Source organism: Ceratosolen solmsi, unplaced genomic scaffold (assembly GCF_000503995.2).
Source record: "Ceratosolen solmsi marchali unplaced genomic scaffold, CerSol_1.0 scaffold2, whole genome shotgun sequence".
Lineage (NCBI taxonomy): Eukaryota > Metazoa > Arthropoda > Insecta > Hymenoptera > Agaonidae > Ceratosolen > Ceratosolen solmsi.
In genome coordinates, this window is record NW_011948422.1 from 5,687,688 (window position 1) to 5,703,738 (window position 16,051).

The following is a 16,051-nucleotide window of genomic DNA, read 5'->3' on the forward strand; positions in this document are numbered from 1 at the left end:
ACTACTTATTTCATTATTACATACCACGAATAGTTCATTGATTATAAAATATAATCTTGTGACTATTAATTAATAATTTATATATAATATTTATTATTAATGATATAATCTAAGTATATCGCATTGTATTATAATAATTTTTGTAAGATTCATATATTTTTCTTTTTTTTATATTTTATAAGAAATTTGCTTCGTTATTTCAATCTACATAATAAAAATTTACAATATTAATTTTATACGCTATGTTACGATTATAATATATTTTTAGTTGTATTACATAACTATAGAAATTGTAATGAAACAGATTTTAAAAATATATTATTAATTACATTTTATAATGTCTTGATTTCTTTAGTAATGTTTACCTTTCTTAAATATCCACATTTTTATTGTAATAATCAATATCAATATTAATATCAATCAATAATATTATGTACATATTGTGTATAATATATATATATATATATATATATATATATATATATATATATACATTACGTATACCGACAGTCTTTTGATAAAATAATTGTTCATTTTTTATTAAAAAAACTAATAAATTATTGATTAAAATATTGTCAGTAATATTAGAATGTATCGTCCGAAAAAAGTAAAAAGTAATTGTAATTTAAAGATACAAATGATCAATTGTTTAAATTAATATTATTGACTCGTATTTTTATAGAGAAAATTCAATTAGAGCAATGACAACTAATCTAGCAACACAGTTCAATTGATTTAATTGACATTTGTCAATAAATAAGTTATTTTTACATAATTCATATTTAGCGGCTGAAAGAGCCTGAAAAATAAAGATAAAATTGATAAATTTTTTATTTATAATACTGATTTTTTCGTACACACCTAATATATTGAGAAGAAATTTAACGAATTAAGATATACCGTTTATTTAAACTAATGTCATTTTAGTTTGGAAACAAAATAAAGGGCCTCTTATAAAATAGTTTTAATAAAAAATTGATATTATTCAACTTGTATATTATACTTAGGATATTTTAATATTTGTATTAGACTGGAAGGCATTGTTAATGTTGTTAATGTGAAAGGAATGAAAAAATTCATATATACAATGTATCTTTAAGTTATATACATTCCTTTCACTTGTTTACATCCATAATTCGGCTAATGGATAACGACTAAAACCCATTCACCTTTTTAATATTACTTTAGCGATTTGTAAATTTCTCGTTTAACATTAATAAATGTAAATTCGTTTAATAGCAAAGTGGCTGACTTCCACTTCATATATATATATATATATATATATATATATATATATATATATATTATATATATATATATAGTAAACAATAACTACATAAACAGTTTATCCACCCATCTTCGCCGGCATCTAGAATAGGGATCGATTACAAAGCCCCACCAATAAATTTAACATTCAATTCGCAAAATCGAGAGTATGTACATGGAATATTATCCTTAATGTAGGCAAACACACATACGCGCGCACATACGTAAGCACACACTTGTGTCAAATTTTGGCGCGAATGTGCTACTGTAATGGCATAACATGTTCTCTCTGTTTTTCATTATTATTCTATATCGCATTAAGTTATTAAATCTTTTAATACAATAAACGATTTATGCTTGGTGAATAAAATCCATACATTTGACTCTTTATGTCATATGTTCATTAGTGTTTACTTAAAAAAGGAATATCAAAAATACAATGGCATTTATATTAATTGATCATGATACTTAATTATAATGTCATTAATTTCTAATGAGACTTTTAAAAGTAATAAAGATGAGTTTGTTAATATAGAAAGTACAGATAATGTTTCCTTGAAAAAGAGAAAAAAACAAAGCATGAACTGTATAGAAAAGCCATCAAAAATCAGGAAATTATCTAATAGCAATATTTCATTTGCAAACGTAGAGAATAAAAATGATCAAGAAGTTGAGACAAAAATAAGAGAATCGTTGGTAAAAGAATCGTCTCAAAAGACATCTAGTGTTAGTTCATCATCAAATATAGAACTAAATAGAAAAAACAAATGTATATCGATAAGCGATGATAGCGGTAATACAGACAATATTTTAAATTCTCAAGCAACAGATACTCTTGAAGGATTGGATGATCTTTTTGAAGAAGACTGGTCTTATAAGAGAGATACATTAGATGACTTGGATGACTTATTTCAAGATGAATGGTGTTATGAAAATGAGAGTACTATTGATTTTAGTACTCCAAAAAGATGTATTATCATTGACATTATTTCAGATACAAGTAGTACAACTTTATCAGTTAAAAATACTAATGATGAAACGTTAGCAATTGTAAAGTGTTTTGGAGTATGGTAAGAGATATGTATGTACTTATGAAATTGTTTTTATTTCAAATTTGATATTTATTTTTAGGCATTATACAAAAATTGAACCAGGTGAAATAATAGTTATTAAAGCAAAAAAAGAGTCAATAAAAGAAAAGTATTGGATTGTGGATAACAACTTTGGATGGATTATTAATCAGCCGGATACACTTATTTCTGGTACAACGGTTGTTGGTGCATTATTTTGTAATAGACGTTCTATTTTTCAAGAAAAATTTAGACTACTTGAAAATTTGCCATATTATGAAGGTGGAAATAATTTAATGCTTATTGGAAGTTTGACTCATGAGCTTCTTCAAATGGTAATTTATATATAATTAATATGATTTTGAAATATATGAAAAATATAATTAAAATTGTATATTACAATAAGGTGTTGGATAAAGATATAAAAGATATGAAAAGTATTTCTGGATTATTGAACGAAATTCTAAAATCAAAAAATGCTATTTATATGATGTACAGTGCTGGAATTTCTACAAGTGATTGTAAAAATTTAATGCGACCTGCTGTTGCACAAATATATAAATTTATACAACAATATATAACAGGTATTTCTATATTTTTTGAGCTACATTATAATAGAAATCTATTATATAAATAATAATTTTCACTTTCATATTTTTTTATGTATAAAAAAGGTAATCGATCAGAAATTATTGGTGCACAAAATTTTGATGGTAAAATTGAAAAAATCTGTGATATTGAAGAAACTGTTTGGATGCCAACTCTCGGCTTGAAAGGAAAAATTGACTTAACTGTCGAAGTTAGTAAAAAATCAACAAATAAATCTTGTCCAAATGTAGAAAGAAGAATACTTCCTCTTGAGTTAAAAACTGGTAAAGTTTCATTCTCAAATGAACATCAAGGGCAATTAATTCTTTATGCAATGCTGATGGATATGACTGGTCGTAAAACAGATTCTGGTTTACTTTTATATCTAAAGTGAGCAAATATTGGATTTATAAGAATTTTTTAAATAAAATGTTATATATGTAATAATATTAAGCTGATTTTTATATTAGGGAAAATATTATGAGAGAAATTACGGGAAGTGTTCATGTTAGAAGAGATTTAATTACTTTAAGAAATACAGTAGCTTATTATTCAACAAGGCAACCAACAATAGTCAAAATAAAAAATAAGGAAACCATTTTACCTATGGAATTACCAAAGCCCATCGATCACACTGCATGTACTCAATGTCCCTATAATGTTTTATGCTGCACATATCTTATGAAAGAAGATAAAAAGGTCTTGCATGATAATCATCCTCTGAAAATCCTCGATAATGAGATATCAAGTTATTTAAGTGAGGAACATACTGAATATGTAATGAAGTGGATTTCACTTTTACAACTTGAAGAAAGCCTTGATAATCGAGATATAGTTTCATGGAAAGACGTTTGGACTATAAAACCATCAAAAAGGTAAATCTTTAGATGAAATATAATCATTTTTTTTTAAATATCATATAAAATTTTTTTTTTAATTTTGAAATATATTTTATCAATTTCAGGGAGAAAAATGGTTCGTGCATTAGTAATTTAAATTTGATTTTTGTTTCTGAAAACGATGGAAGATTCTTACATAAATTTCAACGTATAGAAAATTATGAAAAAGTATCTAAAATTAACACATCAGATTTTAACGAACAAGATTATGTGATTATTAGCACAAATAATAGAATAAATGTGTGTTCTGGTTTTATAAATAAAGTCACTCCGTCTGCTGTTTTAGTATATTGTGAAAAGTATGAGTACAATTTTCAATAAAAGTATTGAATTCTTTGCGATTCTATTAAAATTAAATTATATTTTCAGAGATATAAGTAAAGTTTATAACGATTCAATATTTCATATAGATAAATCTTTGTCTTCATCATTGCTGACTTTTAATATGTCACAACTTGGTGGTCTTTTAAATAATCATAGTATCTGTACCAAATTACGTAAAATTGTGATAGAGAGGTATTAATTTTATGTATCATAGACGATAAAGATTATTATTAATTTTTTAATTTATATATTTTGTTACTATATTTTAGACAGCCAGCCACATTTAATTCTGAGACGTCTGATTTAATTATGAAAGTAGGCAAAGATATTTTTAAAAAATTAAATGAAGATCAAAAGCAAGCGATTTTAAAGACGTTAGCTGCAAATGATTATTTATTAATAAAAGGATTTCCAGGTACTGGAAAAACTGAAACTATAGTTGCAATTATTGAATTGTTTGTAAGATTAAATAAATCAGTGCTAGTCACTGCACATACAAATAATGCTGTTGATAATATATTATTAAAATTACTGGAACGTAAGATTGACTTTGTACGTTTTGGATCTAGTAATAAAATAAATCCTGCTTTAATTCACATGTTGGATGATAATATAACTGAAAATTGTAATTCGCCAGAAGATTTGCATAACGTATATTGCAGTAAAGTAAGTCTAAATTCTTCTAAAAATTTCTTATATAAAATTTAATTATAAATATTTTATAATTTATTTATTTATATGTTTATATGTTTATAGCAAAATCTAAATGATAAATAATTCATTAAAATCATTGCCATATTTCATACTAATTTAATTTTATAAACAGTTTTTGAATTAGATTAAAAATAAAGTTTTAATAAAATCATACTGCATTAAATTTTAAGGGATTAGAAATGAAGTTCATATTTTCTTCTTTTTTTTTTTTTTTTTTTTTTTTTTTTTAATAAAATTTACATATTTCTATATAGATTAGGAAGGAAAATATCTGTTATATTGGTCCTCTATTAATAAGTCTTAAGTGCTATAAAAATTAAAATAAAATACAAAAATAAAATATTATTTAACTATATTTTTAGAAAGTTATTGGTCTAACTTGCTATGGTACAAGTCATCCACATCTGTCGAAACGTATATTTGATATTTGTATTGTCGATGAAAGTACGCAAGTTTTGCAACCTACCATTTTAGGACCTTTATACTGTGCTTCTAAATTTATACTTGTGGGAGATCCAGAACAACTACCCCCAATTGCTAAAAGTGTCACAGCAAGGTTTTTTCAACTTACTGTTTTTTATTCTATTAATTTAGTGATATAGTATATTTTTACTAACTTAAATATAAATGGTTATTTTTCATAGAATTATAAATAAAAGATGTTACAATTGTATATTGTCTTTTTAAATTGTTAATTTCATGAAGCAAATGTTTGTTCTCTCGGTATTTCTAATTATATTATTTTATAAAACTGTACTAATTGATTAAAAAATTGAAAATATCTTATTATGTTATTGTACTAAATATTTTTTTTTATAATTTTTAGAAAATTAGGTATGAATGAATCATTATTTTTTCGATTAAATTCAGAAAACAATACTATATCATTGCTATTACAATATAGGATGAACAAATGTATTATGAATACCGCAAACAAACTAACATATAATAATCAATTACGAATAGGAAATGAAATAATTGGAAATGCAACTTTACCCGTAACTAATAAAGCAGTTAGTCATATTTTTGTTAAAAATTAGATATAAATTATTATTTTTATTTTGAATTACATATATATAAATAATGTTCATTTTTAATTATCAATAGGAGTTCAAATCATGCGAAAGATGGGTCAGGAAAGCTCTTTCATTAGAGCTAGGAAATTCAACAATATTTTTAAATACATCTGCTACGTACAACCTTGCTATTGACCTAAAACATACTGAATATAAAGGAATATGTAATTATTGGGAAGCTGCCATTATTATACGACTAATTAATGTTCTTAAGAATGTAAGATATCAAATTTCATATAAATGTATTAAAGCATTTATATAATGTACATAAAAAGTAATTAAGATAATAGTATTAAATTTTTGCAGCTTGGTATTGATAATAAAACAATTGGAATAATTACACCTTATAGAGCTCAGGTACGTTTATTACGAGCAGTCCTTTTAAACGATATCGAAATCAATACTGTTGATCAATATCAAGGTCGTGCTAAAAGTGTCGTTATATACAGTTGCACAAAAAGCATATCAACAGATATGGAAATTCCAGTAAGTTTTATGTTTTTACTTAATTTCTTTTTATAAAATTATTTGAATAAATTGATAAAATTAGTTATCAATAAAATTGCAATTGATTCAATATTAAGAATGTTCAACTAAACTTATTACATTCAAAATATATCATAATCAAATGTATAGTTAGAGAATAATTTATTCACAACATTTTTATAGAGTATTCGTAAAAATTATCTTTTTAATACAATTAATATTTTAATAGGAATATGATATTTTGGAAGATCATCAGCGTCTAACTGTGGCTGTGACTCGCGCCAAGCACAAACTTATCATTATTGGAGATTTGAATACTTTACAACGATATACTCCATTTAATAAGTTATTTGCGGCGTTAAGAAAATGTGAACAAATTTATGATTTACGAGATGGCATGGACAACTTCTGTTTTAATGACTTAATCAAGTTATTGGATTAAATAATTAAAAATGATATACAGATTTTTAACATAATTTTAAAATATTTTTTACATATTTTATAATTTAATGTCTTGTAACCAAATAAACTTTTAATAAATTTTTTTCAATTTTGTACTGATTCTATTATATGAATTAAAATGTATTTTTTTTATCAAATTTCAAGTATAATTTTTTCTGCAAAATCTTTATTTTAACGGTTTTTAAAAGTACAATAATATTATATTTTCATACCTAAATCAAACTTATTTTAAACTTATCAACATCAATTCTTCTAGCAGTTCATTTCACACAAAAAGAAAGCTGTAAGCTGGGTTATCGTGCTAAATTGAATGCAAACAATTTAAAATTTTCGTTTTTCATTTTAAATTGACAGCTACGAATAATTATTTAAATTTTCATTTGCTGTTAACTTAACATTTTGACAGTATAAATATTAAAATTCAAGCACATAAATAGGTCAATAAAAGATAATTATAGTACATTTTTACATAAAAAAAATGTACTTTTTTCCTAATGGAGTCAACATATACCCCAGCTTATGATACACAATGGTTTATTACAACGTAGGTTAAACCCTAGAAGTTTGCTTTCTTCTTATAAATAGTACAATTTGTATGTATTCATCTTCGTCATCAAAGTCAAATGATACTGTACAAAGTGTTCTCAGCCTGGTTCCACTTCTAATAAAGAAGCTCATTGTTTACAAATCTGAAGAAAGGTAGGTAGCAGGCATCTTGGTGCAAATAAAACTAAACGCGGTTAATCGGCCGAAGTCGTTTCTCGCCTTTTCTCAGCATACTTCTTTGTGTATTCTTCAGCATTTTTTAAGAACCTCCTTCGGTCCCTTTGGAACTCTTCAGCTACATCAGCTCTTAATGGATGCTCTGGTTCTGGATCATTGACTAATGCGATTAAAGCCTGTATAACTGTAAATTCAATTTATTTTATGTTTTATTATATTATTATAATTAAGTTTATAAATAATTGATGACTTTCTTTATATAAACAATTATTGGTGCTACTATTGATATTGCTATTTATAGAATGTATTAATGCTTCTTGTTTTTATAATTTATTTAAAATTTATATTATTATTGTATTGAATATTGATTAAAGATTCCATGAATTTTCTACTATTCAACTTCAAAATTAATGATTGCATTTGCAGTAATACAATTAAATACCTAATAGGTAATGTTATTAATAGAGTTTATTAATGTTGTAGAGTTGTAGTTTATTAATTAGTTCCAACGATTTAAACATTCAACTTATATATTTACCTGCATATATTTATCATAAATATAACAGATTATAAATAAATAATCAATCTATTAGACTTTAAATTTTTATTATTCAAACTCTAATTAATGTAAACATAAAGTCAAAGAATAAAAATGTAACATTACTAAAAATAGTTACAATAAATCAGATGATTTTAGTGGTATAAATAATGTAGAAATAATATGGAAGATTAAAAACATTTCAATAATAAAATATAGATTATAATATAGAATATTATATCTTTCTATAAGATTCTAAAATATTCTTTAGATAAATTATATAATGTAATTTGACAATATCACTGTTACAAGAATATTATTTGGAAGCTTAGCAATAATTATACAAGTAATTTAATGATAAACATGTATGATTAAGTTTATAATAATCATTGATTCAATATACTATATATATATATATATATATATATATATATATATATATATAAATCACTTATCAATATTATTTTTCTATAATTTTATAGATTGTTTTATTAAAAGTTAATGATAAATTGCATTGATATATCAAATGTAATATATTAAAAATAAAACTAAGATTAAAATTTTCAATCCATAAAATAATGAAAACATTTGTAAAAATTAACCTTGAGCTGTTTTTGTGGCTGGTTTCCAGTTTTCTGCATTGATAATAGGTAAGCACACTTGTCCCTTTTCATCAACATTAGGATGATATATTTTGGTTTTAAAATTTATTCTTGGTGGTTTAAACGGATATTCTGCAGGAAAATTTATTTCAATTCTAAAAGCGCCTTTATTGTATGGTGGATTATCCTACAAAAAATAGATTAGGCATTTCAAAAGTTGATCGTATAACTTGAAATCCAGTTAATTCCCCTTAAAGATGATGGAATACAAAAAGCGATCGTTTTTTATTTACCGGTAATAATAAACCTTGCCAAGTCAAAATATTCGATTCATCCACTTGTATATTTGTGAAATTCTTCATAGCAGATGCTCGCAGGTCACCCAACTCCTATAATAAATAATAAAAAAAAATACGCCTGGAGATTAAAATAATCATACGTCACGCAAAAATATGCGAACAGTCCAAAAAAGGATAAACTCTTCGACATCGTCCAGAAATGTACACAAGTACGAAAGAATAAATGAAAAGAAATAAAAGAGAAAAAAAAGTAACATTAATAAAATTATTCCCTCGTTGTTAAGACGTAACCTCGCATGAATTTAATTTGCGATATTTTTTTAAAGAATATTCAAATTACCTTTTGCAACCTTCTCGTAGCTGCCATTTTGGAAAATACTAAATTTTATACAAGATATTATCAGAACTTTACAAAGCGCGAAATTAAAGAGGTACACAAGTACGAAAAACCGCAGACAGGCGCCGCCGTTACCGCGAATGAATCCAAGAAACGAGAAAAAGACAATCCAGAGATGTTGCACAGTGAACATATAATGCTCTATGGTTTTCGACTGTCTTTCGCACTAATGACCGATGGTAATTTACCACTACTGACCTGACTGCATTCAAAGTCAAAATGTTGGCTATTCTGTCTTCAAAGCCATATTACCAACTCTGCTGGTAAGGAATACGGCACATTGATTTACCATACTATAGTTATAAAAATTTGTATACCATCAATAAATTATATAAATTGTATTATACATCATATCATTATTATTAATTAAACGTGTTCAAATTAAGTATGAACTTTACAATGCTACTACCATGTATTTATAATTTTACTTGTTATAAAAATATATTTAATTATCATTCGATATTGTAAAAAGCTTATTCAAACATCTACATTTATCTATTTTCTGATATAACTAATAATGTATATTACAGTTTATATTTTATTATTTTCACTTAATATACTTTCGATATAAAATGTACGTTTAAACGTATTTTAAAATAAATATATTCCTTATGCATTTCAAATTAATCTATTATAAAATGTTTGAAAAACAACAAAGAAAAAGAATTATAAGTAATGTAACTTATTTTTCATAAGATAATATTCAGATTGTTACGTAGCATGTTAAAACTATAATTTAAATATATACCGAATCATGAGATCAAAGTTAAAAATCTAATTTTTTTCATGTGAATTATAAATTTGTTTTAAAATATTATCGAACGTATAAATCATGGATTCTAATGCGTAAAATTAAAATCTGTATTTTTACAACAATTATATGGTAGAAATTTCGGTCAGCCAGACACAATATAATATAGCATACATAGTGTATTTTTAGATAAGTTGATATACAAAATTAACTTCCATTATATAACTAATTAATCTTATTTATATGTGATTAATATATAAATATATTTATTCATTTATTTATTTATTTATTAAATTATGATTGAAAAGATACATCGGATCAAAAGTTAAACAAATTTGGAGAAAAAAATTAAAAAACGTGATCGACCTCTCCATTTTTTCCTCTTGAAGGAAATAAATTAAATAAATAGAATTTATCGTGGATAATCAGGGACAAAAATCAATAAGAATGAATTTAACGAATGGAATTGAATTCTGAAAATTATATAAAAGTATTTGCTACCTTTACTCCATTCATAGATTTTATTATTTTTATTCACTACACTTGAGCTGAAAAATTCTTCAGTCAAGGTGAAATGCACAACATTTGGGATGCATAAATAAGAAAAACGAAAGAAATAAATTATTCATACTTTGGATGCATTTGAAAAAGAGTATGTATTAGTTTTATTAATTTTATTATGAAAAATGACTAAATATATAGAACAATGATAATATTATTTCTTAATTTTTTACAAAATTTTTAATTTAAACATATTTATTTAAAGGAAGATTAAAAAATTATTAGTCTCTTTATTAATTTGTATTATCTGCGGTATTCGAATATTATTTCTTTTTATTTGAAAATTATTTTTCGAGGTTATTCTACGAAATGTTAATGTTCATTAAGTGTTAATAATGTTACATATTTTTTTTAATATATATTTTGGTAATCTGTATATTTCTTATGTAACTAAGGTTTATACACACACACATACACATACACACACACACACACACACAAAATACATATATATATATATATATATATATATGCATATATACTAATGATATACTATATGATTCAAACAAATTTTTCTGATGTCAATTATTTCATTATTTTTTTTAATTATTCGTATTTTTTTTCTATTACGCAATTGTGTAATTGTATGTATGTAGCTTTATAGCTCACTTTATTCTTTTTATACAAAGTTATTACAAATTTTGTTATGAATGTAAAAACCTAATGTGTTTGTTTTTATAAAGCAAATTTTTCAGTTGAGAAAATTTAGGATAAACCAATTAAAATACGATATAAGATAAACCGTTAGAAATTATAAATACATAAAAATTAATATCAATAGTTGATTTAGATATATATATATATATATATATATATTCCTTTACTTTTCATTAAAAAATTAAACTAAGAAATATTAGGGAAAACATAAAAAAAAAATTACAAAACAAACTCATGATAAACAATAAATCGTATTCGAGATAGTCAAGGTAATGCTAAAGAGCCTTTGTTTACAATAAACATGAAAAGACTATATACTTATACAAAAAGAATTATAATTGATTGAAAAATTTAAGAGTACAAATCCAAGTTGAAATAGATAAATACTTTAGAAAATTTCCAAAAATCCTACTACTATGTAATTAATATATAAAAACGTTTTGAGCTTAAGTCAGTATAAACCGATGGTACAACAATTTTTTTGGTTTCAAAAAGCTTATGAAATTCGATTCATAAACGTAAATAGTAAAGTTTACTATTACTTTAAGAAAAGAAAAGTATCATGAGCCATGAGATCTATTACAAAAGATTCTATTTCTGAATCAATTAACCTAGATATTCTCACTTACTGCAATAATCTAACTTTTTTCCAAAAGCTATTATAAATATACCATCATATACAATTTTTTTAGAACTTGCCATTTTTTTAAAACTCATAGACAAAAATTGATTGCACTTCAAAGAGCAAAAAGTATTCATAAGAGATTAATATAATTCAGAATAATTGATTTATGTTCTAATTTCGATTTATTAACAAAGTTCAGGAAAAAAATGCTACGTTTTCATTACCTTTTTTTTTATAAATATCTAAAAATAAATTGCAAATTAGATGATGGGTGACATTGTTATATAATGTCAATTATAACAAATTCTCTAGAAAATTATATATAACTATTTATTAAATTTTTACTCTGACTTACAAAATCTCCGTAACTTTAAAAATAAAACCAATTATTATGCCATTATTTATTTTCATGGCACAAGATACGTATAATAATTACACCTTAGCATATATTTTCAGCATGCAAATGGTATTCATTAATTATAACAACATCCGTATTTCAAAAATCTTCATCTCCACACAATTGCAAATCCCACTAAAAAATTATTAATAATTAATAATTATAAATTAAAGGATCGATTAAATACGATTTATAAAAAAATACATTAAAAAAAAAAAAATTCTTAAGAATAACATAACTAACTTTAAAAAGTATATTTGCTGTTAAATAACAATGGTAAATTCATAGATAAAATTTACAAAAGAAAATTTTTTAATCTAAACATGATATATTAGATAATAAAGTAAAAAGCAAATATGCGTAATGTAACTATAAAACAATATGTAACAATGAAAATTTACAAAAATTATGAACGTAATAAATATTAAATTTTAAACTATCGTTATTATATTATGTCTTTTGGACATTTTATTTCTCTTTCATCTCCCGAAGAGTTAAAGTGGACAACTAAGAAATGAAGTGCGAGAAACATCTTTAGGTATGTTCCAATTTTGTTGTGAGGTGCATCAGATATTGATAGCAATGTAACGACGACACTCAACGAATCCTTAACATAAATCAAGTTTTACATAAATCAAACTTATCTCAGTTATTCAGTTATTCCATTCAAATGAGCAGACCATGATTTGTTTTAAAAAATTAGACATTTATAGGCAATATGAACAAGAATGCTGTTCGATTAGAATTAGATCAGCAACATCCACAGCTATATATACGTGATTTTGAACTACCTGAAGGAATGATTCATACTGAATGAGGAAACAATGAAACGTGTCACCAAACAATAAGTCGAAGAAGTATTCGTAATAAAAACTCAATCCTCCTCATTTGGTAATCTCATAAGCCTAAATGTTCATAATTTCATGTGTCAAACAGATAGATACGATTAATCTAGCAGTGGAGAGATGTATAAAATTTATGAACGCCAGAAGCAAATGATTACACATGCGTCGAGTGTATTAGTCCCGAAGTGCATTTGTTTTCTTTTCGTTTCAAGCAAAATTGAACATAACAAAATCCACCGTTTTAATACACTTATATCATTAAAGGAATAAATTGTGGCACATTGTGTATAATAAAATCAGGAAGATATCAATTTTGCAGAATGACAATTGATTTTATATAAATTAAACATGTCCTCTTTGCTCAATTTACGTAACCTTTTTTAGGGTGACAATATGAACTACTTCGAACAACCGTAAACAACCATGTATAAATTCCCTGTTTAGTATTATTTCATTTTTATTATAGGAATCAATTATAATTAAAAATACGTTGAATTATTAATTCATACAATAAAAACATAAAGTAAAAACAACAGTTCATTAATTTACATTAACCATACATAGAAAATACCAAAAAATGTATTTTGTATTTTATTTAGCTACTTGTTATTTAGTGAAAATATATTACCAACGTTGAATAAATTTTTTTTTAATTAAATAAGAATTCAATATTATGTAGTTAAAAATTCTGGTTATATATTATTACGTAATTGAAAATCTAAAACAAGAAATATAATAAATCATATCGACAACTTACTAATATTAAAGATAAGAATAGGAAAATAATATTAATTTCCATTATATCTTATTTATCAGTATATATTTTATAATTAAAATGTCAATGAGTTATTTTCAATAATGTACAGCAATAATTTTCGAAGACTTTTAAAAATATGCTAAAATGGAAAACTGTTCTACTTAGCTAACCTTTCATACTTCATTCATCTTGAAAATGCAAATACGAGATTAACAAGCTTGCTATTAAATTAGATTAAAATATTAATTTATACATAAAACAAGTATTAAATATAAATTACAAACATCCAAATCGATATAATAAATCTGTTATAATAACGATAAAATAAGTTTCTGATCTGATGAAAAAATACATCAGGTAATATCCAATAAGTGTAAGGTCTCAATTGTGCATAATCAAAATATAAACCAAGTATAGTTGATTATAAGTTTATATTCGATAAAAGTACTAATTGATAATATACTCCAAATAACTATCTCTAATGGAAATTAATAAAAGAGTATATCTATAAAATACAAATAATGATAATGTAAACAGGAATCTATTTCTACCAATATGTATGTGCTTCTGAATTTTAGATAAAACATAAAACAATATATAAATACAGTCTTACATTCATAAAGATAGATAATCAGTGCTAAAAAAAATAGAAATGTTTGTTAGAATGAAAACAAAAATAAGAAAGAAATAAGAATTTTACATTACTCTTTCTTATTCAAAAAATTCAAAATTCTTATTCAAAAAATTAATGTGAAAGAAATTCTATTTTTCTTTTAGTAATTCTTCTTAAATAAATAATCATTTATTTCTTATTAAATTGACAATTTCGTTAATATTCAGCATTTCTAATTTTTATCCATTTCCTTCTCGATAATTATCTTGCATATATCCATGACCGTTGTACCTTTTCTCCCCCCCCCCCCCCCCCCCCCTCTCTCTTGACACATACATACGCACGCATACATTCTAACTCTCTCTCTCTCTTTCTCTCATTGAAAGTTGCTTAGAGAACCAGAAAGATGATGATAAGAAAAAGGTAATACGACTCAGGTATATGCAATTTGACGTTGACTTCATTCAACCTCAAGGGTGTATTATTGCTCTTGTAGAAAGTATGTTTCTGATGAAATAGGAAAATGTATTTGATACATCAAATTATTTTATTCGAATGTAAAATTCTTATTCTATATATATGCAAAGTATGTAGAGTAGACCTTATCTGTTTTTAGTATAGTTTTAGATGGTTAAATGAATGGTTAATATTTTAAATTTGGCTTATTAGAGAAATGGCAGAATTTGGAAATAAACTATAATAACACAAGTTAATACTATATTCATGAATACGTATTGAAATACTTCTAATTTAAGTCAGTAAATAGATTTAAAGTCTCAGAAACATTTAAAATATGGTTTAAAAAATATTTAGATTCGTTAATAAATCAAAATTTTATGCAAGCAGTAATATAGAGAATATTTTTGTAATTATTGATTTGTAGAATAAATGTATATATAATGTAGGTAAAAATAATATAATCAATTATTTGAAAGATCCAATCCTGTTGTTGAAAAAATTATAAAAAATGAAAACTATAATAATTTAGAATTTTATATTTTAAATGTATTATAAAAAACAACACGAAAACAAGTTAAAATCAACATTATCAATTATGTAGCCTAGAAATCAAGTTATTCCTAAAAGGTCGTGCCAAACTCATATTAATCAACTAAATACTTCTTAATATGTAACATGAATTGAATTATACGTGGGAATTGTAATTATTCCAATAATAATTAATTTTATTTTAAACAATATTTTACGCTAATAATTTATAATTAATGTGGCGTCACTGAAGATACATATTTCACTAAAACCAATTTCAGGTTAGAGCGTTTGTCAACTTAAATTCCAATATCTGCTTTTAGCAATAAAATATTAGTGATTATACTATGATATTAGTATGTTAGCAATTTGTTATGATCAGTTGCAATCATTTGTTTGAACGACAATAAGCTG

General features: G+C 24.1%; 2 protein-coding genes across 2 annotated transcripts; one reads left to right on the top strand and one right to left on the bottom strand.

Annotated features, from left to right (window-relative positions):
• The first annotated feature begins 1,770 nt into the window (after positions 1–1,770).
• Dna2 (DNA replication helicase/nuclease 2) lies at positions 1,771–6,901 on the top strand. Its single transcript, XM_011499160.1, has 13 exons — positions 1,771–2,336; positions 2,398–2,671; positions 2,743–2,920; positions 3,011–3,314; positions 3,395–3,799; positions 3,889–4,122; positions 4,193–4,339; positions 4,417–4,813; positions 5,224–5,417; positions 5,688–5,874; positions 5,969–6,154; positions 6,244–6,423; positions 6,653–6,901. Exons 1-13 carry the CDS (start codon positions 1,846–1,848, stop codon positions 6,863–6,865), a joined length of 3,390 nt encoding a protein of 1,129 aa, XP_011497462.1. The 5' UTR covers positions 1,771–1,845; the 3' UTR covers positions 6,866–6,901.
• A 168-nt stretch (positions 6,902–7,069) lies between these two features.
• Positions 7,070–9,595, bottom strand: Ubc10 (ubiquitin conjugating enzyme 10). The gene is made up of 4 exons (XM_011499161.1): positions 9,388–9,595; positions 9,042–9,137; positions 8,749–8,935; positions 7,070–7,792 (listed from the first exon to the last, which is right to left on the bottom strand). Exons 1-4 carry the CDS (start codon positions 9,412–9,414, stop codon positions 7,626–7,628), a joined length of 477 nt encoding a protein of 158 aa, XP_011497463.1. The 5' UTR covers positions 9,415–9,595; the 3' UTR covers positions 7,070–7,625.
• Positions 9,596–16,051: the final 6,456 nt, after the last annotated feature.